The sequence below is a fragment of the Truncatella angustata genome (assembly GCF_020726525.1).
Source record: "Truncatella angustata strain MPI-SDFR-AT-0073 chromosome Unknown BKA67scaffold_6, whole genome shotgun sequence".
Classification (NCBI taxonomy): Eukaryota; Fungi; Ascomycota; class Sordariomycetes; order Amphisphaeriales; family Sporocadaceae; genus Truncatella; species Truncatella angustata.
Genome location: NW_025763386.1, coordinates 168,512 through 194,155, shown reverse-complemented (window position 1 = coordinate 194,155; position 25,644 = coordinate 168,512). Strand labels below are relative to the sequence as shown.

Sequence of the window (25,644 nt, the reverse complement as noted above, 5' to 3'; positions counted from 1 at the left end):
ATGTCTGAAAACGCATACAGCGGCGCCCTCTCTTCCGCCCAGGCGGAAGCATGGAGCAAGTATCTGCAGGATGCTCCACCGTCTGCCTTCCCTCGCCGTTCTGACTTGTCAACCGCTCCTACCCCTGGAGCTCTCCTGCGTCGCAAGATTGTCTTGCCGAAGAAGCGCAACTCAAAGGTTTCGGTTGAGGCCCTTATTCAAACCGCTTGGTCACTGGTTAATGTGTACTATTCTGATGCCGAGGACGTTGTCTTCGGTCTTGCTGTCATGAACGAGGCCGATGAGACCGAGATTGATGGCTCTGTCACAGCCATCCCTTTCCGCTTCTGCATGCAACCTGACCAGTCCGTTGTGACATGTGTCAGAGCTGTTGAGGCCCACGACCTACCCATGATCTGCTCTGAGGGGTTGACACTCGACAGCATCGCTAAGCTCGGGTCTGATATGCGCAATGCCACCAAGTTCGACAACCAGCTTGTCATTTGTGGCGATGCTATGAGCTCTGGATCTGTTCAACTCGACCGTGCTGTCAACGTCGAGTGCACCCTGACTCGTAGCGGTGTTATGGCTCAAGCCTTTTACGACTCGACCATCATCGATCGTACCGAAATGCAACGTGTACTAGGTACATTCGATAACGTTCTACAACAACTCTTTGAGCCTTCGAACATGATCAAGACTTTGGCAGAGATCAAACCAATCAGCACCGAGGACATGGCTCAGGTCAAACTTTGGAACAAGGACGTCCCACAGGCCGTCGACGACTGTATGCACCACTTGATTCAGGGGCAGATTGAGATGAATCCGGCAGCTGAGGCGATCTGCGCTTTGGACATCTCCATTTCATACAAACAGTTGGATGAAATGGCTGACAAGCTGGCCCATTACCTGTTGGCTCAAGGTGTCAAGCCCGGCTCAATTGTTCCTTTCATGAGTGAGAAGAGCCCGTTGGTGATTCCTGTTCTACTGGCGATCATCAGGAGCGGTGGTGCATTTGTGCCATTCGATCCCGCTCATCAGTGGGACGACACTGCTGGCCTCTTGGAAGCTTGCGAGGCCAAGTTCGTGATCTGCTCACCTACCAGCGAGCAGAGGTTCAAAGAACACAACGTGACTGCCATGGTGTTTGACATGGCATTCTTCGACAGTCTGCCACCCCTTGGGCCGGTCGCAAGTACTGTCTCTTCGCGGGACCCTGGTTATGTAATCTTCACAAGCGGCTCTACTGGCACACCCAAGGGCATAGTCTGTTCGCACCGCGCTTGGTGCACAAATACTTTAGCTCATGGCCCGAGAGAGTTCTGTGATACCGAGACTCGGCACCTACAATTCGCCGCGTATACCTTTGACATCAGTATCACCGATATTTTTACCACTCTAGCATTCGGTGGCACAGTCTGCGTTCCATCAGACCACGAAAAGATGAATGATCTCCCCAACGCAATCAACCGCATGTCCGTCAATCATATCGCCATAACACCTACAGTCGCTCAGTTCTTACGTCCCGACAATGTTCCAACCCTCAAAACACTTATCACGGGAGGCGAGGCCATGCCTGCTGAATTCATCAGCATGTGGAGCGAGAAGGTCCATTTGATCAACTCATATGGACCGGCAGAAACCACTTCTCGTGTCTCTTGCTCCCTGAAAAAGCCCGGTGATATGGGTGGTATCATTGGCACAAACATGGGCGCAGCTTTATGGGTGACACAAAGCAATGATCCTGAGAAGCTTGTGCCTATCGGTGCAATCGGCGAACTCATTGTTGACGGCCATGTCCTTGCAGATGGCTATCTCAAGAATGAGTCTAAGACGCGGGAGGCTTTCATTGATGCCCCTCGGTGGTTGACGGATGCTTTCCCGGATCGTGCGAACCGAAAGCTATATAGAACTGGTGACCTTGTTCAGCAGCAGTCAGATGGTGCTTATGCCTTCATCGGAAGACGCGATACGCAGATCAAAATTCATGGCGTCCGTTTGGAGGCAGGCCACATTGAGGCCAAGATCAAGCAGGAACTTCCCGACAACTCCGAACTCGTTGTCGACAAGATTGTGGTGGGACAAGAACGCCCTAAGCAGATGCTTGCCGCTTTTATCACCTTGCCCCAAATCACACCATTCGGAGAATCCCGCGGAATTGAACTGCTGGCTCCTGATGCTACCACGTGCGATATTGTGTCCAAACTTCACAAGACGCTTCTCGCCCAGCTCCCATCATATATGGTACCCAACTATATTCTTCCACTGCGAGCTATCCCACTGGGCACGACTGGCAAAGTTAACCGCAGAGGCCTGCAATCATTCGCTAGCAACTTGCCGACCGAGGCACTCAATCAGTATAACGGGACTTCCACTGGCGCTGTGGAGAAGCCGCGCGGAAAGACTGAAGTTGCTCTGAGCAGTCTTTGGGCGGACGTTCTTCAGGTATCGTTGGAAGCTATCAACCGCAACGACAGCTTCTTTTCTCTTGGTGGAGACTCGGTCCAAGCCATGAAATTGGTATCAGAGGCTGGAGCAATCGAGTTGCACTTCTCCGTTGCTGATGTTTTCCAATTTTCGACACTCTTGGATCTTGCCCAGTTTCTTGACGGGCCAACCGCAAAACACGAATCCAGTGCTATTGAAGAGATAGACGCGTTCGAGCTTATCGGCGGCCCGAATAAATTCCGCACACTTCGCGAGCAGCTTTCTAAGTCATACAAGCTGCCCGTGAACCGCGTCGAGGATATTTACCCATGCCTCCCGATGCAGGAGGGTATGATGGCCGAAAACATCGGCTCGCCCGAAGCTTACATCCTCCAAGAGGTCCTCAAATTGGCTGGAAACATCGATCTCCGTCAACTTGAAGCCGCACTTGAGACCATTGTTGAAGCCTATCCTATACTGAGGACGAGAATCATGCCCTTGAAGCAGCTCGGTACTTGCCAGGTCGTCATGACGGACGACGAGCCTGTTGAGATCGAATTTGATGTTGATCTTGTTTCGTTCCTCGCCAGAGACAAGAAGAACCACATGGACTATGCAGACAACCTCAGCCGATTCGCTATCATACAGGAGCCCTCTGGTGACCGCTACCTTGTTTGGACGGCACATCATGCTATCACCGACGGAAGCATGCATCAGGACATCTTGAGGCGTCTTGAACTGGCTTACAATGATGACTCTATCCCGGAAACTATCCAGTTCAACCAGGTTATCAAGTTTCACTCCGACAAACAACCCGAAGACGCCAACAAGTTTTGGGCAAGTCAATTCGCTCAATGGGACGGTACTCACTATCCTGAATGTGACGATACTTACGAGCCTTCGGTGAGCCAGTACGTCAACCGCCGCGTCAACTTGCCCATGAAAGCATCAGGATTTACTCCTTCCATAATGCTTCGAGCAGCTTGGGCTCTTGTTCTCTCTCAGCTCAGCAATCAAAACGACGTTGTGATGGGTATCACTCAATCAGGACGAGACATTCCTCTCCCTGGCGTTCATGAGTGCCTGGGACCTTTGCTCGCAACTGTCCCACTCCGCGTTTTGGTGGACGTGGAACAGTCTGTGGCAAATTTTCTGAAGCAGTTGCAATCCCAGTACATCGATATAATTCAGTACCAACACACAGGAATGCAGCATCTTCGCAAGGCTAGCAGGGAGAGTGCGGCGGCTGTAGGCTTCCACAACCTCCTAGTTGTACAACCCGCGAGCCACAACACTTCGAAACTGTTCACTCCTGATGAGTCGCGTAACTCTGGAGATCAGCTTAACTTCGCATTGCTCTTAGAGTGCATTCTTGCCACTGGTGAAGTTAACATCCGCGCTGGATTTGATGAGAAACTATTGTCAGTGAATGATGCGGATTTGCTAGTACAACGTATGGAGCATGTGTTCTATCAACTCAGCAATAAGAGCAGCATAGACCTGCCGATCAAAGGCCTCTCACTCGTCAGCCCTGCCGACATGAAGACTTTAGAAGCCTTCAATCCCGATGTCGACTACCTCGAACAGTGCATGCACTGGATGATCGAGGACCAGGCACGCCTTCGACCCAATGCACCTATGATTGATTCATGGGACGGAAAATTTACCTACGCAGAAGCGAACGAGTACTCTGACAGACTGGCTGCAGTGTTGGTGGACCTTGGTGTTGGACCAGAGACTCCTGTGCCTTTCGCATTCGAGAAGTCTGCCTGGGCCATTATTGCAATTCATGCCATTATGAAAGCTGGAGGCGCTTGCGTTGCTCTCGATATGGCACACCCTCGAGCCAGACATGAGAAAATCATCGCTGATACCGAGGCACGCGTGATTGTTGCTTCAACCAAACATGCTGGTAACATTGACCTTGTTCCTCATGTCATCGCAGTCGATCGACGCGCACTAGACAAGTTACCTCGGCGACCAGCACAATCCCGCACCCGTGTTTCTCCCAAGAATCCTGCCTGGGTCGTGTACTCATCAGGATCCACTGGAATGCCTAAAGGCTCAATCCTTGAGCACCGGTCTCTCTGCACCACTTCCCGTACCAACTCTGAGATCTTGGGAGTCGGCCCCACGACGCGAGCCATTCACTTTGCTTCCTATTCCTTTGATGTTGCCATTGAGGATACTAGCATCATTCCTATGTTGGGCGGCTGCATTTGCATTCCCAGCGACGAAGAGCGTCTTAATGACCTGCCAGGTGCAATGCGACGAATGAATGTCAACTGGGCCGATCTTACTCCAACTGTGGCTGGTATGCTGAACCCCGAGAATGTCCCGTGCCTCAGAAGACTCATACTTGGAGGCGAGTCAAATACGAGGGACATTATCGATACATGGGCAAACCACCCTGGCTTTGCTTTGATCAACACTTACGGCCCCTCCGAATGCAGCGTCCAATGTTCCTCTAGCAAAGCTCTCTCTGGGGAAGCGACTGGAGCTAACATTGGATTTGCTGTGAACTGCAAACTCTGGGTTGTTGATCCCGATACTTTGCAGCTATTGCCTGTTGGCTCCATCGGTGAACTTCTTGTTGAAGGGCCCATTGTCGCCAGAGGTTACTTGAAGGAAGAAGCAAAAACAAAGGCTGCATTTCTAAGCGACCTTGCTTGGGCACCTGGCCGATACTTTTACAGAACCGGCGATATCTGTAAATATAATCTTGACGGCTCGCTTGACTGCCTCGGCAGAAGCGACAGCCAAGTCAAGCTCTACGGCCAGAGAATCGAGCTTGGCGAGATTGAGCATAACATCAAGAAGCATATGAGTAACCCCGATGCTGCTCAGATCGCTGTTGAAGCTTTTGCTCCCAGTGGCGCATCCGGCCGTAAGCTCCTGGCCGCCTTCGTGCAATTCGCCACCGCCAGCTCTTCAGAGATGAACGTAATGGAGATGACCGAAGCCCTTCGTACCGAGCTTGCGGAAATCAAGACTAAGACTTATGGAAGCGTTCCCGAGTACATGGTTCCATCGCTGTTCGTTCCTATGATTAGCCTACCCATGAATACGTCCGGCAAGATTGATCGCAAGAAGTTGCGCGGCGAGGCCGCAAACTTCGACCAGCAGCAGCTTGCCGTATACTCACTTTCGCAGGCAACGGATGCTTCTGACAAAGTTGCTTTGTCTTCGGACACTGAAAGGGTTCTTGCAGGTCTCTGGGCTGACGTACTCCACATCAACTTGTCACAAGACCCCATCGGTGCGAACGACAGCTTCCTGGAGCGTTCCGGGGATTCTATTAGTGCAATGCAGCTTGTTGGCAAAGCACGAGCTGCCGGCCTTGCTCTCTCAGTACCAGTCATTCTCAAGTCACCTAAGCTTGCAGATATGGCTTTGGTGGCCAAGCGTATCAACGGCGTGGAACTCAAAGTCCCAGCCATTGCTTTGCCTAGGCTGGTCGCGAAGCCTACCGTCCCTGCCGCTAATCCTATTATCGAAGTCAAAGCCACCCCTATTGTCGGAGTCACAAAGCCTGTCGAGGCTGACAAGCCGGATGCGACAACCGGCAAGTCATTACCTGTACTGTCACCATTCCAGATCGTGTCCGCCAAGGCGATGGCCTCGGAGACTCTGGAGCTGATCAGCAAGAACTATCAGCTTAACCGCGAGCTCATCGAAGATGTTTACCCTACCACTCCTCTTCAAGAAGGGTTAGTTGCAATGACAGCCACTGATGGTTCCAGCTATGTTCTTAGAGATATCTATGAACTCCCTGCAGATATCGACGTTGCCAAGTTTCAAGCTGCTTGGAATGCTGTTGCCCGTAACGACAATATATTCCGAACCAGAGTTGTTTTTGTTGAGGGCTTGGGCTCTTGCCAGGTGGTTATTGACGAGAATCTTCAGTGGCAATCTGCTACTGATCTGGAGACTTACCTGGCTCAAGACAGAGCGGAGTCTATGGGCTACGGCACTCCGTTAGCACGATATGCTATTGTCGATGATGGAAAAACGAGGAAATTCGTATGGACTGTCCAGTAAGTGGTTGAACTAAAGGTGATTTGGCAAGAATTTAACTAACGCACCACACAGCCATGCACTTTATGATGGTTTCTCGATGGGCCTTACTTTTGCAGCAGTTGATCATGCCTACAACAATGATCTTACAGTTTCTCGCTCGCGACCATTCCGGGACTTCATTGAGTGCTTGCAGAACGTCGAGAAGGAGGCTTCTGACATTTTCTGGCAAAATCAGCTCCAAGAACTGGAGACAGCTCCATTTCCTCAGGCGCCTACCGGTCACCACTGCCAGGCTAACAATACAATTTCCTACTCTATCCCGTTCGCGGTGGATCGCAAGGCGGGCTTCACAATTGCAACGATGCTGAAAGCTGCCTGGTCTATTGCAATCTCGAGATTATCCGACTCTTCTGATGTCGTCTTTGGTGTTACTCAGTTTGGTCGTGACCTCGACTTGGATGAGGTCGAAACCGTGAACGGACCCACCATCACGACCGTGCCAGTCCGTGTGAAGGTTGATCCGCAATCGACGGTCAAGGAATTCCTAAGCAATGTTCAGAACCAAGGTTTCGACATGATTCCATTTTCTCACGCTGGTCTACAGAATATCAAGAAGATCAGTGAAGCTACACGTGCTAGCTGTGAGTTTCAAAATCTCCTGGTCATACAGCCAGGCGAGGAAGAAGAGGAATCAATGCTGTTCAAGAAACATCAGAATGCCACCACCGCCAACTATTTGAGTGGATTCGGTATCGTCGTCGAATGCGCACTCGGCGTTGGCGAGGTGACCTTCTCGGCCCACCACGATTCAGCCATCATCTCTGCACTCCAAGTCGAAAGGCTTCTCTGCCAATATGAGCACCTGTTGAATCAGCTGCAAGTTCAAACCGGCAAGATCATTGAAGTCGATATGTTCTCTTCTGCGGATCGTGCCGATATCTCTGCCTGGAACAGCAACTACCCGAAAATCATCAACAAGACCATGTCCGATATCATTGTCCAGCAAGCAGCTGCTACCCCTTCAGCCCCCGCAATTGCTACAAGGAGTATTAACTTGACCTATAAGGAGATGGATGACCTCACCAATCATCTTGCCCATCAACTTCAAGCACTTGGCGTCGGACCAGAGAAGATTGTACCCATTTGCTTTGAGAGGAGCCCCGAGGCGATTCTATCGATGATTGCGATTCAGAAAGCAGGAGGCGCCTTTGTGCCTTTGAACCCCACGGATCCTACTGATCGATTACTTGATTTGATTGATCAGGTCGAAGCTAAAGTGGTCATTTTCTCGGAGCAAACAAGGCATCTCACCGCCGCTTTGGCTGCGAGCAAGATTCACCCAGTCGTCCTGCCCCAAAAGATCTCTGGGTGGGGTCCTCTTAAGTCAAGTCCTGTTGTCTCTGCTGCAAACCAGACTAATTTGGCATATGCACTGTTCACTTCTGGCTCGACTGGTCGACCAAAGGCAGTCATGATACACCACCAATCCGTCACTTCGAGCACCTATGGCCATGGTGTTGCTATGGGTTTCGCAGATTACCCCCGACGGACCCTGCAATTCGCAACTTACACATTTGATGCCTGTATCGCCGAAATCTTCACAGCCCTACACTTCGGTGGTTGCATATGTATCCCAACCGAGCACGAACGCATGAATGATCTTCCCAAGTTCATTCGTGACTTCCGATGCGACTGGGCATTCTTCACCCCATCTTTCGTTCGACTACTCAAACCAGAGGACATTCCTTGCTTGAAGACCGTTGTTCTTGGTGGTGAAGCTCTCAACCAAGAGTGTGTTGATATTTGGGGCGATAAGGTTCACTTGATGAACGGATACGGCCCGACAGAGACGTGTGTATTCACCGTCACCCGTACAGTCCCTGGGCCCAAGAGTACCGAGAAAATCCACCCTGCAGCAACGATCGGTCATCCTGTGAGCTCTATCGGCTGGGTGGTAGATGCGAAGAACTACAACTCACTCACTCCGGTCGGCTGCCCTGGCGAGCTATTGATTCAGGGGCCGAATGTAGCAAGAGGCTACCTGAAGAATCCTGATAAGACTGCAGAATCATTTGTCTCCAGCCCCAAGTGGCTCAGGGCTTTTGGGCACACAAAATCTGAGCTCCTCTACCGAACTGGAGATCTCGTTCGACAGGATGTTGAAACTGGAATGCTAACTTACCTTGGAAGAATTGATGGCCAAGTCAAGATCAACGGACAGAGACTGGAGCTTGGCGAGATCGAAACCCGTCTCAAGGCGCAAGGTACCAATGTTGAGTCCTCTGTCGTTATTGCAGGCAGAACCAAGGCCGATAAGAAACAAACTCTGGCGGCATTTGTTGAGTTTACAGATGCTCCCGGGACGTCGGATAGCATCAAGATGGATATGAGCGACTCGATGCGCACCAGGATGCGCGATCTGGAGTTCTCTATGCGGGCAACCATGCCCAAATATATGGTGCCTTCGCTTTGGATCCCCGTCAACTACATGCCAATCCTCCCAGCTAGTGGCAAGACCGACAGGAAGACCCTAACCACACTTTTCAAGAATATGGACTATGAACAAGTTGCAAAGTATACACTGGAGGCGGCAGAAGAGCTTGATGAAGCCCGCGAGGCTTCAACAGACATGGAGAAGACAATCTTGGAGCTTGTTGCTCAGGCTTTGGGCCGAGACCCCTCCACCATTCATGCCAATGATAGCTTCCTGAGGGTCGGTGGCGACAGTATCTCAGCTATTTCCCTTGTGTCGAATGCCAGGTCAATGGGCATCACCCTTTCGACCGAGCAAATATTCCGACAACCGCGCATTTGCGACATGGCAATCAATGCTGTACAAGATGGAAGGACACAGTCAGAACCAGCCATGGCTATACTTCCGTTCTCCCTCATACCAGAAGAGCAGAAGTCGGATCTTTTGGCCATGGTTAAGAGTCAATATGGCATTGAACAGGACTCGGTTGCCGATCTCCTTCCACCAACTCCGCTGCAGGAAGGTCTGGTCACATTGACCATCAAAGACAAGGAAGCATATGTGCTTCGCGAAATCTACCGTCTACCCTCTAAGTTGGACATCAACCGTTTCAAGGCAGCTTGGGAGGCAGTAGTGCAGGATGCGGGCATCCTCCGTACAAGAATTGTGAACCTCGGCGACTATGGATGCTTTCAAGTGGTCATGCGCCAGTCTCTTGAGTGGCACTCGGCTAAGCGTGTTCAAGAGTACATTGACTATGACAAAGACCAGCTTTTCGGTTACGGTGTACCTCTTGCTCGCCTTGCACTTGTTGAGACAGAGTACACCGGATGCTACTTCGTCTGGTCGATCCACCACGCTTTATACGATGGTTGGAGCAAGGGCCTCATTATGAAACAGGTTGAGGAAGCATACCGCGGTTCTTCTCCGCAGCCAGGCTTGAGTACTATTCCTCCTTTCAACCGCTTCATTGCATATCTTCAAGATACCGATGCTGCTGAGGCTCAAGCTTTCTGGAAGGCACAGTTTGCAGGTATGGAGGCTCAATCTTACCCACGTCTGCCTACTGCCTCCTTCGACCCCATCCTCGACAAGACACTTACAATCCGCGTTCCTCTTGCCCGTAAAAGTGGATCGTCCTTCACCACTGGTACTATCCTTAAATCTGCTTGGGCACTGGTCCTTGGCCGCTACACCGGCGCCGGCGATGCTCTGTTCGGGTGCATCCAAGCTGGTCGCAATGTCCCTATTGATGGTATCTCTGACATGATTGGGCCTACTATCACTACGGTGCCGCTCCGTGTGAAGCTCGACAGCGAAACTACGGTGACCAAATTCCTTCAGGCTGTGCAAGATCAATCTACCGATATGATCAGGTATGAGCACAGTGGTCTGCAGAACATCGCCAAGATGGGCAACGAATGCCGCGATGCTTGTGCGTTCACCAACATCATGGTCATCCAGCCTGGTAACCAGCCCGAGTCTGATTTTGTCGGTGCTCAGCGAATTGAAGACCAAGATAAGGGCTTCCTTCGATTTGGGATGGGTCTTGAGTGCACGCTAAGGTCTTCATCTATCGAGGTGACGGGTGGCTACGACCAAAGGCTTATGTCTGAGGCGCAGATGCGACGCCTCCTGCATCAACTCAAGACGGCGATTCATGAACTCAATAACGAACCCGAGGAGTTTGTTGGCAACATTGACATTGTCAGCTCTGAAGACATGGCTGAGATGGCTGTGATGAACGAGAGTATGCCCGATGATATACATGAGTGTACTCACGACGTTATTCATCGCACGGCACTTGAGCGTTCGGATTCAATGGCTGTAAATGCTTGGGATGTCGATTTTCAGTACGGTGAGCTCGACCAATTATCCACCAAGCTTGCAAACCATCTGCGTTCGCTGGGTGTTGGCCCCGAAACCATCATTCCGCTCTGCTTCGAAAAGAGTGGTTGGGCTGTTGTAGCTGTATTGGGTGTCATGAAGGCTGGCGCAGCCTTCGTGTTTTTAGACCCGGCTTACCCCATGGCTCGTCTCGACGAGATTGTTTCACAGGTTGAGGCGAAGGTCGTCCTTTCGTCCCTCGACCAAGCTCCTCTTTGGAGGGGTTCCAGCGTACGAGTGCTTGTTGTGGACAACGTCTCAATCGAATCGCTGCCCTCAGTTCCCTACCGCGCCGACACTGGCGTCACCCCTGAGAACGCTCTGTATGTCATTTTCACATCTGGAAGCACAGGAAAGCCCAAAGGATGTGTCATCGAGCATCATTCCTTCCTGACCTGTGCCAGAGCTCAGGCTGCTCGCTCGCAGATGACACCTTCTTCTAGAGTGCTTCAAGGCGCCTCCTACAGTTTCGACGTGTCTGTCATGGAGATGCTCACAGCTCTGTCGGTAGGAGCATGTGTTTGTGTGCCTAACGAGCGCATCAAGAAGCGAAGCGTGGTTGATGTCATCAACGATTTCCGGATTACCTGGGCATTCCTGACGCCTTCCATCGTAAAGTTTATCAAGCCTTCTGACATACCCCACATCAAGACGCTCATTCTGGGTGGCGAAGCCCTCACTACTCAGAACATTCAGACTTGGGCTGGACACGTCAACCTGATCAACGGTTATGGACCCACGGAGTGTACCATCGCAGCAACTGCGAACGCGATTACCGACCCCAACGAGGATCCTGCCAACATCGGTAAAGCGCTTGGCGGTATCTGCTGGATCACAGATGCAGATGACCACAACAAACTCGCGCCGCTTGGTACCATTGGAGAGGTAAGTGTTTACATCTTATACCGCATGTAATGTTTGAAGCTAATATATTCCAGCTTGTGATTGAAGGCAACATCGTTGCCCGAGGATACCACAACAACCCCGAAAAGACAAACGAAGTATTTATTGAGAATCCAACATGGGCTATATCATCCAGTGGCAAAGTCAGAAGATTCTACAAGAGTGGTGATCTGGCTTACTTCAACACCGATGGGTCCATCATGTTCATGGGTCGCAAGGATACACAAGTCAAGGTCCGTGGTCAGCGAATGGAACTCGGAGAGATCGAAACGCACCTCACTCTCAACAAGAACATTCAGCACGCCATGGTTATGTACCCTAAGACCGGCCCATGCAAACGCCAACTTGTTGGTATTGTTTCTATCGCCAAACTTGGTGCCACGACCAACTCCAATGCTGCCATCGAGCTAATTAGCACGGAGCTCACCGCCAACGCTTCCACCGAGCTAGGAGATATCAGCAAGAAGCTTTCGGCTTTGGTGCCTTCTTACATGGTACCTTCAGTATGGATTGTTGTGCACAGTTTCCCCCTCCTGATTTCTGGCAAGCTCAACCGAAAGCGCGTTGAGCAATGGCTAGGAACGATGGACCAAGCGACTCACCAGAGGATCTGCGGTATTGGCGAGACGATTCGAGTCCAGGCGCCTTCTACTCAGGTCGAACAACAGATCCATCAGGTCTGGGTTGACGTCTTGAAGCTTCCTGCAGAAGAAATCGGCGTCACTCAAGACTTTGCTACTCTCGGTGGTGACAGTATTCTTGGAATGCAAGTAGTCGCCAAACTGCGAAGCCAGGGCTTCCAATGCACGATGACTGATGTCGCCAATGCTCGCACCATCTCTCAGTTGGCAGCGCGTATTGCTAGAGGCGGCAACCTTGTTGCAGTTCCAGCGGCTCAGGTTGAAGATACTACTGACGAGCTCTTTGATCTCACACCGGTCCAGCAATTCTACGCCAACTTTACCTTGAAGGGCGACTATTTGTCGAAACAGACCAATAAGAGGTTCAACCACACGTTCTGCCTAGGAGTCAAAGAGCCTCTTTCTCCAGCCGTGGTAAACAAGGCGCTGGAGGCATTGGTCGATCGCCACTCAATGCTCCGTGCTCGCTTTCAGAAGGACCAGTCTGCCGCATGTGGCTGGAAGCAGTACATTTCGAGCAATATCGTCGATTCGTACCGTTTCAATTCTTGGGATGGTGTAAGTGCTGAGGAGGTCAAGCCTGTCATTGAGCAGCACCGCCAAGGGCTCGACATCGAGAACGGTCCCATTATGGCCGTTGACCTCGTATCGAACAAGAAGGAACAGCACTTCTACATTGTCGCCCATCATTTAGTTGTGGATCTCGTTTCCTGGAACACTATCCTTCGTGACCTTGAGGAATATATCCGTACTGACACTTTCACTTCCGAGAAGCCTTACCCATTTTCTGCTTGGGCTAAGCAGCAAAAGGAGTACGCGACCAAAAACTTCTCGCCTGAGAAAGCACTCCCAATGCGTGTGCCCAAGGCCGACTTGAATTACTGGGGAATGGAGGATCGTATCAACATCTTCCGTGATGCCAATCATCACACGATCACTCTAACAGAGCGCGACACTGCAGCACTTCTGACTAACTGCCAGAAGGTCTACGGTGCTGAACCTATGGACATCCTCTGCTCCACCCTTTCACACTCCTTCAACTACGTGTTCCGCGACCGTGCTGCACCAACGATCTTCCGATACAACCATGGTCGTGAGCAGATTGGCAATGCTGATCCTAGTGGGACAGTGGGATGGTTCACAACTCTGTCGCCTATCCACGTTCCCATTCAAAGTCGCGATGACAGTGTTTCTGTGCTTCGGCGAACAGTCGAAATGCGCAAGAAGATTCCGATGAACGGCCTTGGGTACTTCGCATCGCGGTATCACCATCCAGGGGGTGAAGCCGCGTTCGCTGGACAGCTCGAGAACATGGAGGTCTCAGTTAACTACCTCGGTGTATCCGACAATCAGCAGCGAAGCAACAGTGCATCCATCTTCGACATGAGCAACTCCATCGAAAACGGCCTGGGCGCTGAGGGCCAGGAAGTCAAGGGATTCAGCTTGTTCGCGCTCAATGCCGAAGTCCAGGGCGGTCGCCTCAATGTTCACTGCGCCTGGAATAAGAACATGCGCGGGCAAGACCAGATCCAGCAATGGTTCAAGACCTACGAGAGAGCACTGAAGGACGTCGCCTACAGGGCGAAGAGGGGTCAGCCGGCAAGAAGGCACAGCAAGAGCAAGCAGGGCACTTCTTCCTCCTCGCGGACACTGCTAAAGCCTGTCCAGCTTGGTCGTGTGCAATCTGGCCGCCGAAGATTATCAAGGAAGGTTTCTATTGACCACAGACTCGCTGTTCCAAGGCTTGTCTAGTGCTGTATAGTTGGCGGTATTGATGGCACATCGGAGATTGTTTTTTTGGTTATTCTCTGGGTTTAAGCGTAGCATGGCGTTGGGGTTTCTAAAATACCCGGTGTTTGACACAGACTGCCTATCAGGCTAATTTCCTAATGTAGAAATTCAAATTGTTAACATAACACGGTTTTAAGCTTGTCAAGTCGTGTTTCCCATGTGATACTACTCGTGTAACTCTAAGTGCCTGTTTGGCTACAAAGCCATGCCCTTGGTAAAGTACTAGAAAAACTAACTTGTCATTCAATGGAACGATCTCAGAACGTTGTGGGGTCGGGATCAACAGCTTCCAGTTCACGATCAAAACAAGACAACTAAAATTCTGAAACCCCTTCCCTAATATGTCTACCACTGTCAAGGTTGATGGTACACATACCGGAATACCGGGTCCGGGGCCGGAGCAATGTACCGACCCCTCTAATGGGCGAGTACTTTGCGCGTCAATAGGAGGCTATCTCGCAGCTAAACACGCTGTACTGCTGATCAAGATTGCGAGCTGTCCCGTCATGTGGGAGTTCCTCTCGAGCACGCTGAGAAGGTTGGTAACCCTGGATCGTGCGACATTTTGACAGCACCTTGCATGAATTTACGGAAGTTTCGCATGTAACTCAGAGTTCAAAGTGCAACCAGACCCATTGCCACGGTTTGCCTCGAAAGGACGAACATTTTCGGATGGCTTGCGCACCAGATCGATGCGGTGTCATCATCATGCTTGGAACTCCATAGTTGAACGCGGGAGGGCAGAACCTTATTAACTTACCAACCTAACAACTATGCCCCCAAGCCCTCTGCAAATCGAAATGAGATCCCAAGTCCCGGGTTACTGGACAAGGTATCCTGTAGCCAATCCAACTCCTGCAGCGCGTTCCTGGATCAGGAAAACGGATCACAATCGATTTCGTTCCCATGGTTTCCTTTTTCCGGTGGTTTACTAATTATAAATGGAGCTGACAACCATATGTGAACCTTTGCGAGTCCACCTACCTGGAAAATGGGTCCAGTACATCGGATCTACTGTAACAAGCGAGGGATCAATTACAGTGTTTAAGTCCACTTACCTCACTTGCTAATCACGCAGCATTGATCTCACTCCCTCCCAATCCCCTTTAGTCATGGTCGTTTGCCCTCTCAAACTGATCTCCCTGACAGTCTCCATGCAGTGCCATTGTGGCTAGCTGCGACATATCACCATGCATTTGCACCAGTCAATCAATACTTTGCTCCGAGCGAGTGGTAATCTATCTTAAGTCGGCAAATATACACATTGACGACATTGATAGCTTACATCCTGAAAGATTCACCTTTCCACCATGTTCTTTGAGGTATTCACTGGTTTCATTCCATGCTGGCTCGTTGTCTGGCAAAAATTCCAGAGAAAGAAAGCAGCGGACACGAATGCGAATTGGGAAAACTCATCCGAGACCCACTCTCACCGCATCGAGTTTTGCGCAGTGGACATCTACATCTCAGATAGAGAAGGGCTATGTAACGGACTCAGAGCCAGACCAATCGGCAGACTGCCTTCTATCAATGAAGGCCCCTGACCGAGTCCTCTACGACAACCCTATGCCCCTGCAAGAATTCTCTGCCCTTCGAGATTTCTCCGGAGAAAACGTAGCATACCTGACCCGAGTAGCAAATTGGCGGGCCTCATGGCCGACGGACCCGAAGGAGGACGAAGTGTGGGACCAGTTCACCCAGGCCCTCGGGATCTACACAGATCTGATCAGCCCTCGTGATGCCGAATTCTCAATCAATCTCTCGTCACAGGAACTCTGAGGTCTCGAGGCTATCTTCGAGAGGCCCGCACGGATCATCTGTGGCGAGGCGCGCGTGAACTTGGCGGTACCGTTTGGGGCGGGAGGGCTCCTTACCCGGCCCAGCCGCGACACCAAATCAGCCGCACCTGCTGGGTCCAGGATAGAGTTTGAAGATATTGCGGACAAGGTCCGATACATGGGCAAGATCTTGGACAGTTTCAGCCCTGGCGTGTTCGATGTTACGTGCAAGTCCATCAAGTATCTGGTCTTCACCAACACGTGGCCCAGATTCATCGACGAAGCGTATCGGAGAGAATCCCTCGATAGCGAACAAAGCGATTACACATCTGGGTCAGGGGGGACATTTTTGAGCCAAGTAGCTTCCAAAGTCCTTCCTGTGACTTGGGTGTTGCTGTGAGACTGGGATGAGCACTCTAATATAATTATTGTAAACAAAAGATACCCCTGTAGTTCCAAGTACTTCTCGGAACGTTCGCCCGACGTCATTGTTACCCAGATTTTTCTACCTATATGAGCTTCTTGCAACATTTCACTGAATTCTGCTCCCCGTCAAGAGCCCTTATTCCATGCAGTCTGCTACATATCTCAATCCCAGCGCTACGGCCGCTCTGACGTCGTCGGCCCGAACCGTCCCATCGTCTCGTACCACCGGCTTGTTCTCGCCAACCTCAAGCAAAAGGCCTGCCGCGCGGAATACTTGCTCCGGCGCCACGGTCGCCCTTCCGGCCTTGAAGACGTACTTGGTGACCATGGTCGCAAAGACGCTCCTCCTCAGTTTCTCATCCTTCGCCAGAGCTGCAGGCCCGCCTCGGACCTCCAGGTCAAAGGGCAGCGCGGTCCCGGGCCTGAGGAAGTACGTGACCACGTAGAGGGTCCGGTCGTTCCACGCGAGGATTCGCGAGGATACGGCGTAGGCCTGGTACGGGCGGATCTCGCGCTGGAACCTGCATTGGACGCCTGCCAGCACAAAGTTGGCCGGGCCGAGCCCCGCCAGACCGGCGCTCAGCAGCCCCGTCAGCAGCCGGGCACGGCTGATATCGGCGTCGGCGAAGAAGGTGCTGTTGGACTTGTGCACGTTGACGTCGAGGTCGAGGGCAACGGCCCTCGAGGTCATGGTGTCATGTCTGAACAACGCTGGCGATGCAGCATTGTAGGATGTAGATGTATTTGCAGAATGGATTGTTGTCAACTTCTTGTTGCGCGATAGCCTAGGTGCGAAGAGACGGTATAGAGAAGGTAGTAGTCGGAAGGTGTACACCAGTGGGAGCGCTTTCGCGTTGGCGGCAGCGAATGCGAAGATAGCTGCCAAGCCTATTAGAGAGCCATATGACAAGGCGTGAATAGCATCGAGAAGTGAATCAAGCATGGTAACGTCGCAGAAAATGATTGGCGTGTGTTCGAGAAGTGGATCCAGTGCAATGGTATGCGAATCAGGGTTCTAAAGCAACAACTGTAAGGAACAGGCAAGACCCAGGGACGAGGCCGCGACTGCAGATAATGGGAGGTGCAAGCTATATCGGACAGTGCAAGGGACCAATATCGAGTGCTTATATGCGGGATTGACAACCTGAGCCATAGGACCTTTGTCAGTGGCGGCTGTCTTGGTTTGTAGTCACAGCCCGACCCAGACCTTACCTTACTGTCAGCAGTTTGCATCAGCCGTAGTAGTGAACCATAACTAAGCAGCACTATTTCCGGCCGCTAAAAAAAAAAACCGTGTAAGCACTCATTTGCATCGACTGGAAAAGTAATACAATGACAGTTCATTCGTTCTGTGCGCGACAAGACAGCCTGTTCTCAATCGGACAGTAAAACTGCTGAACAGAAAGATGATCTTCTTCAAGGGTAGGCCTTTTTCGCCATCGCGTGAATTGCTAGTGATGCTTTTAGAGCTTAGTGGGCATATAGCTTACAGTAAGCTGCCCGTCTTGTAGCCTCCATGGGGGTCCCAATTTCAAAGCCCCAAACAGTTAGTGGGCTGAAATCACCAAAAAGGAAAGCCACTTATCCAACGATTGGCTGCCAAAAAAATTGGCCCGTGCGCATTCATCAATATAGTGGAAGCTTCTCCATACTGAGTCCCAGCACGGTTACCCACGATTGATGCCAATTTTGAGTTTCATGCCGGCGGGTTTAGGCTTTACTGTACTTCTACTGTGTGATCATTGCCCTTTTGGTGGCTTCACCGGCGCTGGCGCTCGCACTGGAAGGGCTTTGCGACTCATAGTAAGCTTGTTCATGGTGTACGCTTTCACGACAGCCTGGTACCGTCGGTTGTGGACGCCTCTCGGGAAATTCAGCTGCCAGAGAGACCTTGGCGGGCCTTGAGAGAAGGGGAGAAGGCACGAGTTTCGGGCAATGTCTCTTCAAGATTACTAGCGTCACGTGGCGTCAGTAGGTACACGATTATCTGAAGTGTGTTGACAAAAAGACGGCGATCTGTCTGCTAGTTTGGCCTACTTACTTTGTGTATCTCGCATCTTCCACAGAACTAGAGCTTTCAGACCTAACACAAGCGGCCTTATATTTAACTCGCAACCATGTGGCCAATGTCAAACGCCCTCTACCCTGGCCTAGCCAGTCCGACGGACCGCCCAAGGACAAGTGACGATGCAGCGAGTTGGTATACATACGGCTCCCGACGCTACAGTGCATCCAACTACTCACGATCAAACTATGCGAGATCCAACTATTCTAAACCGAGAGCACATTCAAGCCGAAGAAGTGCCCGTACCGGACGCACCGGGGAAACAGAAGGCGGAGAAGATCTTCGGGACCTATTGCGACGAAGCCAACAGGCTCTTACACACTTGCCTGACGACGAGGATATACCAGGTGCGCACTCGGCTCCCGAAGATGGGGATCCATACATGGCTCCATATGCCGCATCCCGTGACACAATCTGGAAGAAACCCATCTGGAGAAGTCTGTCGAAACGGACTACCGCGACAGGTGCCACGGGGTTGAGTATCGTGACCACAGACTCGACACAAAAGGACCCGTTCCCTGCCTCGGAGCCACCAAGTACAAGTTCATCGGGCAGCTCCAGCAACCATCCCAAGGCGTCCTCTGCACGACCACCGACAAGCAATCGTCACGTCCGTAGCCGGCGCATCCCAAGTGTTGCGTCGCGTATGGAACACGATGAGCCCATGCCCGACCCGGTCCCGGCATACCGGGAGATCGAGCCTATCGCGCAGGTCTCCGCTGCACCAGAGCTCAGCCAAGGACTGGTCTCGGCTCGTGCAGCACCAGGCGGTGATCTGAGCCATGACTTCCAATCCACGCTCTCACGGCTGGACATCAGCTCCACCCCGTCGATCAGCACTATGAGCTTCGGCGACATGGGCAATAATGGTGCGGGCATCAGCTTCTCGAGGGTCGACTACGATGCCCAAGACGGTCCCGACCGCAACGTCCAAAGCAGCCATAGCCCCCATGCCGTCGCATTTGCGCAGACCCCGCATTCTAATAACCCGTTCATGCGTACGCCCGTTGAGCAGGTCAGTCCTCTCGTGGGTTCCGAGGATATCAGCAGTCAGATGCAGCCGAGGGTTGTCACGTTTTCCAACTTTGATGAGATTGCCATCGACAGCAGCGCTGATTCGCGATCAGTTACCGCCCGGACGGTCGACACTTGGGAACGTTCTGACAGCGATCATGAGAAGCCCGCGAGCTTGTCTGACGAGCTACCAGTGCCTCCACCAGCTACATATCTGTACGGCCTCCCATTGTTCGCAGTCATCATGGCCTTGTCTCTCGCAGTCTTCCTTGTCGCCATGGATGTCAATGTCATCGCCACTGCTGTTCCTCATATCACTGGAGAGTTTCGCAGTCTCGACGATGTCGGTTGGTATGGTTCCGCGTTCTTGATGACAACCTGCGCATTCCAAGTCTTGTTCGGCCGAATCTATACCATCTTCCCCGCGAAGTGGACCTTCCTGGTTGCGATTATGATCTTCATGGGCGGCTCGCTCCTTGCCGGCCTGGCCCCAAGCTCTATGGCGTTCATCATTGGCCGAGCCATACAAGGCATGGGTACTAGTGGTATCCTTTCTGGAGGGTTGATCATCATTTCTCAAGTTGTTCCTCTGCAGATGCGATCCATCCTCGGCGGTGTGATCGGTGCCATGGAAGGTGTAGCCATGATATCCGCCCCGATAATTGGCGGTGCTCTGACCGATAAGCTGAGCTGGAGATGGTGTTTCTACATCAACTTGCCCATCGGCGGCTTTGTTTTGGTTGCTGTGCTGGTCTTCTTGCGTATCCCCGAAGAAATGCGTCCCCAGAGGGCCGTCAATAGATCATGGGTCGAGACCGCACGTGAGCTCGACCTCATCGGGGCAGCGCTCCTCGTTCCGCCGATCGTTTGTTTCCTGTTGGCTCTCCAATATGGAGGTGAGTAGTATTACTGCATCGACAAAGTCCTACCGCGCTAACTCTCATCCAGGAACAAAATATGCATGGGATAGCATTGGTATCATCCTGCTCTTCGTCTTGGGTTTCGTATTATTCCTTGTTTTTGCTTACTCACAGCATGTTAACGCCGATGTCGCGATGATACCATTCCGCATCATCAAGCAGCGTTCGGTCATCGCGGGTTTCTGGTACATTTTATGTGTCAGCTCTGCGTTAGTGGTCATGACCTACTTTGTAAGTAAAGCTCCTCCTAAAGCTATCACAGTGATATCTGACAAATGTCTAGCTCCCGCTTTGGTTTCAAACAGTGCAAGGTGCGACACCTACGCAGTCTGGTCTACGCTTGTTGCCAATGCTCATTGGCGTCATCGTGGCTGTTCTTGCGAGTGGTGCCCTTGTGTCGGGTCTAGGCTATTATACACCGTTCATGATCGCAGGTACTGTTCTCATGTCGGTTGGCGTTGGCATGCTGTCGACACTTCTACCCGACACATCTAATGCACTACTCATCGTGTTTCCAGCCATCTTTGGAGCAGGCGTCGGCATTGGATTCCAGCAGCCTCTCATTGGCGTGCAAACAGTATTGCCCAAGGAGTAAGCACACGCCATGTTCTCTAGTGATTGGGGAAAACACTAATGGTTAATACCGCAGGGATATACCAGTCGGAACTTCAATCGTGGTTTTTGGACAAACGATTGGCGCCGCCATAGTCTTGTCTGCTGGCGAGTCTGTCTTTCAGAACCAGCTCAAGCAGAACATCGAGAAGTATCTTGGGATCGTCGTGGAGGACGCGCACAGTCTCATGACGGAAGGCACAACGGCACTGGCCGCGACGCTCACGCCAGAACAAAAGCCTCTCCTAATCCTAGCTGCTAGCAAATCACTGACACAGACCTTCTATGTCGCTCTGGCCATGGCCGGTCTGTCCATCATTGGCTCCCTCGCCATGGAGTGGAAATCGGTCAAGAAGGCTGCTGAGGCTGAAGCTGCAGCGAATGCAGAGGCTGTAGCAAATGCAACAAACGCAGCGACTATGGAAAAGACGGTCTAATAGGACGGCAGAGAATGCGCAGTAGGGATTGATGAATGATGGATATAGAGTGAAATTTGTTATAATGTTTTGATTTGAAGCGCACGGTTGTATTGAAGCGCATGGGTGCATACCAAAAGGGGTTTTGATTTTGCAACGAATATTAGATACAGTAGTAGGCTATGAAGTCGGTTGTGTTTCGCTTTGGTGTCTGTAAATGCACTTGAACGCACTGAAATCAAGGATGGAGACGAACATGTCGCGTCAACGCGCTTTCATGGCTCCGGGGGGTTAGGCGCGCCGCCTGGAAAGCCCCGATTGGCTCCTATTGGTCCCTTAATTTTAACGGAACTGCAAACCTCGCGAACGCTTCAACTTCCAGGGATACGTCATTCTTTTTAGAAATGCCTTGGAATCGCTTCACTATGTGGACATTGTGCAGAGCTCAACGTGTCTGAGGCTTGGAAGTATATGTATGATGGTCCCCATTTTCAGATGCTCCAAACAAATCGGGGCTTCTTGTTGACATTGAATATCCTGTATGTGTTTCTGACAAAAGCAACTGAGTACTGTAGCACCTCCTTGCACCCCGCCAAATCAAACGTCACTAGGTTAAGATGTTCGCCCAAACGCTATTATCTGCCTCGATCCTGTCAGCGCTCGCCTTAGCTCAAAGCACAGTCGTAGTGACAGTTGGCCCAACAATACCCACCAATGCACCGGAATTCGTGAGCGAGGACACTTTTACTTCCGCGATTCTCAACTCTACAAATTACTACCGCACGGAGCACAACGCATCGTCCGTGACATGGAACTCGACGCTTGAGGACTACGCTTCAGACTACCTGGACTCGACGTGCGATTTTGAGCACAGCGGCGGCCCCTACGGCGAGAACTTGGCGATCGGGTGCTCGAATGCGACGAGCTGCGTGGAAGCCTGGGGAAACGAAAGGGACAAATACGATTTCAGCGACCCGGGGTTCTCGGAAGATACGGGACACTTCACACAGCTTGTCTGGAAGAACACTACAGACGTTGGGTGCAGTCGAAAGCTGTGTGGTGACAGTGGGTGGTACTTGGTCTGTGAGTACTGGCCGGTGGGCAATGTCGAAGGGGAATACGCCGATGACGTTAGCGCTGAAGAGGGCAGTGGTGCGACCGTCATCCAACCACAATTCGTTGTAGCATATGTGGCGGCTGCCGCGATCCTGGTTGCTCTATGATAGCATAGGAGAAATCAAATGCAGTTAACAATGGATGTAGCCGCAATTGTGCTGAATCTCGTAGCGCAGGTTGTGCAGCAGGGACGAGGGAGATTCTAAGGTCAATTAGCTCCAACTAGTCGGGTGATGCCGACTGCTGTATAACAGAGTTGGTCGCGTCTCCAGTCTTCGTTTCGTACATACACCCTTATCCATGCCAATAGGTTAAACGGTAAGTCAACAAGTAGAATTATGTCACGTATGTGTCTTATAACTTCTTCACATCGCTTCTTCATAAAGCATTCTGTGCTATCCGACTTCATGTAATTGATATTCCTCCACGGGTTTGCACAGGCTGACGGTTGCCACGTGCGTGTGCAAGACGTATTTGGCATGCAAAAAGTATACTTGTGGTCTAGGCATCACAAGGTGCGCGAAGGCGTGTGTCTTTAATTAATGGCATCTCTGTGGGCATAGAAGATGGGTCTATATGCAATTACTGCATTCATAGCATCAAACCCTCCGCTGCATTATTATATCGCATATCTCATGTTCAAACCATGAACTTGCTTTCATACATCATGTGCCTCTTCGTGTTCGTCGAATCAGCCGTCTCCGTCACATTACCAACAACGGTTCCATTCTCATCCTCGTACTCGGCCCAGGCGCTCTTGACAGACCAAACCGCAATGCTGACCTCGGCACCAGAGGGCAAGTTACTAGCGGAAACAGCAGCGGTTGTCAGCGGCTGTGTGGGGAAGAACAGGACCGTAGCAGCGTGCACACCACCGTCGACAAAGACCTCGTAGATGCTACGGTCAATAAACGCCTGCACATTCCAGGATTGCAGACCCGATCCGTTGTTGTACACGTCCGCGGTGCTGAACTTGTCGGTGAAGAAGACGTTGTCGAAACCCCGGATCAGGCCACGGTCCACGAAGAATGGGTTGTCGCCACCAAAGTAGAAACCAGATCGGATTGTCTCTCCCGAAGCTGAGGATGTGAACGAGATGTTTAGTGTTGAGTAGGAAGTCAGCTGCGTGGTGTTGATGTTTGTTACATTGGCCTCAATGTACAGAGCGTTGGACTCCACATCAGAGTAGTCCACCACAACGCTTCCATTGCCAATTGTCGACTCGTTCAAAGCCGAATCGAGAACCGGGCTTGGGTCGTACAGTTCGTTGATGACGACCCAGCCGATGCGTGTTGCGTTTGTGAGATAGTTGGCTCTCGGGAGAGTCATGACACTTCGCCAGCCCTCGAGATTGCCTGTGGGGACTTGCTGGGCATACTGCCAGTTAGAGGCCCAGCCGAGATTGACCGCGTTTTCACCATCCGGGACTCCATAGAAATACTGCGCAGCATAATTGTCCTTGGCAAAATCAGTCAGGCGGGTTGCGGCGTCCAAAGTCGTGAAGTGCGTGCCGTTGAAGTCGCCGGGGAAGTATTCGGTGATGGAGCCTCCCAAAGGTGCACCGGGCTGCACCGATACCGTCATAACGTATTTCTGATCCACAACGGCCCCGCTGTCATCTCTGACAGGCATCTTGACAAGATTAGGACACTCATACTGGGCGCCGAGTAAGCCGTGGTGGGAGAAATTTGATGCATGGGACCAGGTCTTCAGGTCAGGACTGGTGTAAATGCCCACCACGAATTCTTGAGCAAAGGCGATGACTGCAACCCAGTGATCCTCGTACCAAATAACCTTTGGGTCTCGGAATTGGCTGCTGGTGCTGTCAATCACGGGATTCCCGTCGTAATACTCGAAGGTGTAACCGCCATCGTGCGAATAGGCAATGTTCTGAGTTTGCGGTCCAGCGGAACCGTCTTCGTAGTAGCGAGCCAATGTGAAGATAGCTACCACACCGTTGTCCTGATCGGGGAAGAACCCAGAAGTGTTGTTGACATCGACGACTGCAGAACCGGAAAAAACATAGACCGACTCCTCAGGTGGGAACAGGGCAATGGGCTGGTTGACCCAATGATAGAGGTCATCTGAAGTTGCGTGGCCCCAGTGTTGGTTGCCGGCCGTGGCGCCCGTGGGATTGTATTGATAGTATAAATGCCATGTTCCATTGGCATCAACGAACATACCATTGGGGTCGTTCATGAAGTGTTGAGGAGGGGAGAAATGAACTTGAGGTCTCAGGCCGCCTGTATAATTGCCTTCAATCGGTACACCAGTTGGTACAGCTGGGTTGGTGTAAGTCGTAGCATTCTGGCAGTTACCACCTGCGAGAAGGGTGGCGCACAACAATGCCTCGAACAACATGATTGGAAGGTAGATCTGGGATCTTGATAGTCAAAGTAGCCGGACTTGCTGAGGCGTATATTAAAATTGTGCTGCAGAGAATGGACTGCAAAGGCACTTTTATATATGCGCATGGTGCCGATGTTGCACTCCACTGCCATGGAGCCATACCGGAACACGGATCACAGGCTTGGTCGGACATTAATCGTGACGAAAGCGCCGATTATTTTCGCGATAGCTCAAAACTCTATTAACCAAGAAAACTCCAAAATGCCCAGGCTCTCGGGCCATTCGTGAGCCAGGACCACGCAGTTTCCCGCTGACTTGGTCATAATAAGACAAGCGGCCCCGGCAGTGGAGAACGTTTTGGGAATAACTTCTCTTACTTTTTCATCGCAAACAAGTCACTGGGAACTGCCATAACTCGTGTAATACATTCTATGACAGATTCTCAGCTTAGGAAATGGCGGAAGTAAGCTCATGAGTAGACACCCGTGGACGTTTGCGGGGTAGCACTGCGGGGACAGCCAATGATGTGTGGACGACTTCAGCTGGGGACACAGCATGCACTGGGCATGACCACCGCCAATGCATTAGCATCATGGCTAGAACTCAGTTATGGCGTCCAAGACGATAAACGGACCGACTGAAAACATAAGGCTGGCTTTAGATGAGGCTTTTTCTCGCCTTCCCCAGCTTCTTCAAATATTGTAACCCGTTAAACGTCATTATAAGCCAGCCTCGATATAAAATTGGGATTGGGGTAGTAGATTTTAGTCAAATTGGTGGGTCAGAATGGGTGAATTTCTATTGGTCTCCGAGCGGACTCCATGCTG

The 25,644-nt window shown here is 51.4% G+C and overlaps 6 protein-coding genes across 6 annotated transcripts; 4 read left to right on the top strand and 2 right to left on the bottom strand.

Moving 5' to 3' along the window:
• Window positions 1-14,082, top strand: BKA67DRAFT_660299 (cyclic peptide synthetase; the record flags this gene model as incomplete). Its single annotated transcript, XM_046107598.1, has 3 exons — window positions 1-6,443; window positions 6,499-11,671; window positions 11,725-14,082. 3 exons carry the CDS (start codon window positions 1-3, stop codon window positions 14,080-14,082), a joined length of 13,974 nt encoding a protein of 4,657 aa, XP_045955768.1.
• A 1,434-nt stretch (window positions 14,083-15,516) lies between these two features.
• BKA67DRAFT_537361 (uncharacterized protein) lies at window positions 15,517-15,900 on the top strand (the record flags this gene model as incomplete). Its single annotated transcript, XM_046100306.1, has 1 exon — window positions 15,517-15,900. One exon carries the CDS (start codon window positions 15,517-15,519, stop codon window positions 15,898-15,900), a length of 384 nt encoding a protein of 127 aa, XP_045955767.1.
• Window positions 15,901-16,451: 551 nt separating this feature from the next.
• On the bottom strand, window positions 16,452-17,268 carry BKA67DRAFT_660297 (uncharacterized protein; the record flags this gene model as incomplete). Its single annotated transcript, XM_046107597.1, has 2 exons — window positions 16,452-16,475; window positions 16,531-17,268. The coding sequence occupies 2 exons, from the start codon at window positions 17,266-17,268 to the stop codon at window positions 16,452-16,454; spliced, it is 762 nt and encodes a 253-aa protein (XP_045955766.1).
• Window positions 17,269-18,578: 1,310 nt separating this feature from the next.
• Window positions 18,579-21,373, top strand: BKA67DRAFT_593407 (major facilitator superfamily domain-containing protein; the record flags this gene model as incomplete). Its single annotated transcript, XM_046104941.1, has 5 exons — window positions 18,579-18,632; window positions 19,592-20,300; window positions 20,353-20,555; window positions 20,608-20,915; window positions 20,974-21,373. 5 exons carry the CDS (start codon window positions 18,579-18,581, stop codon window positions 21,371-21,373), a joined length of 1,674 nt encoding a protein of 557 aa, XP_045955765.1.
• A 330-nt stretch (window positions 21,374-21,703) lies between these two features.
• On the top strand, window positions 21,704-22,720 carry BKA67DRAFT_571066 (CAP domain-containing protein). The gene is made up of 2 exons (XM_046103194.1): window positions 21,704-21,825; window positions 21,928-22,720. Exon 2 carries the CDS (start codon window positions 21,970-21,972, stop codon window positions 22,573-22,575), a length of 606 nt encoding a protein of 201 aa, XP_045955764.1. The 5' UTR covers window positions 21,704-21,825; window positions 21,928-21,969; the 3' UTR covers window positions 22,576-22,720.
• A 387-nt stretch (window positions 22,721-23,107) lies between these two features.
• On the bottom strand, window positions 23,108-24,829 carry BKA67DRAFT_537357 (glycosyl hydrolase; the record flags this gene model as incomplete). Its single annotated transcript, XM_046100305.1, has 1 exon — window positions 23,108-24,829. The coding sequence occupies one exon, from the start codon at window positions 24,827-24,829 to the stop codon at window positions 23,108-23,110; it is 1,722 nt and encodes a 573-aa protein (XP_045955763.1).
• Window positions 24,830-25,644: the final 815 nt, after the last annotated feature.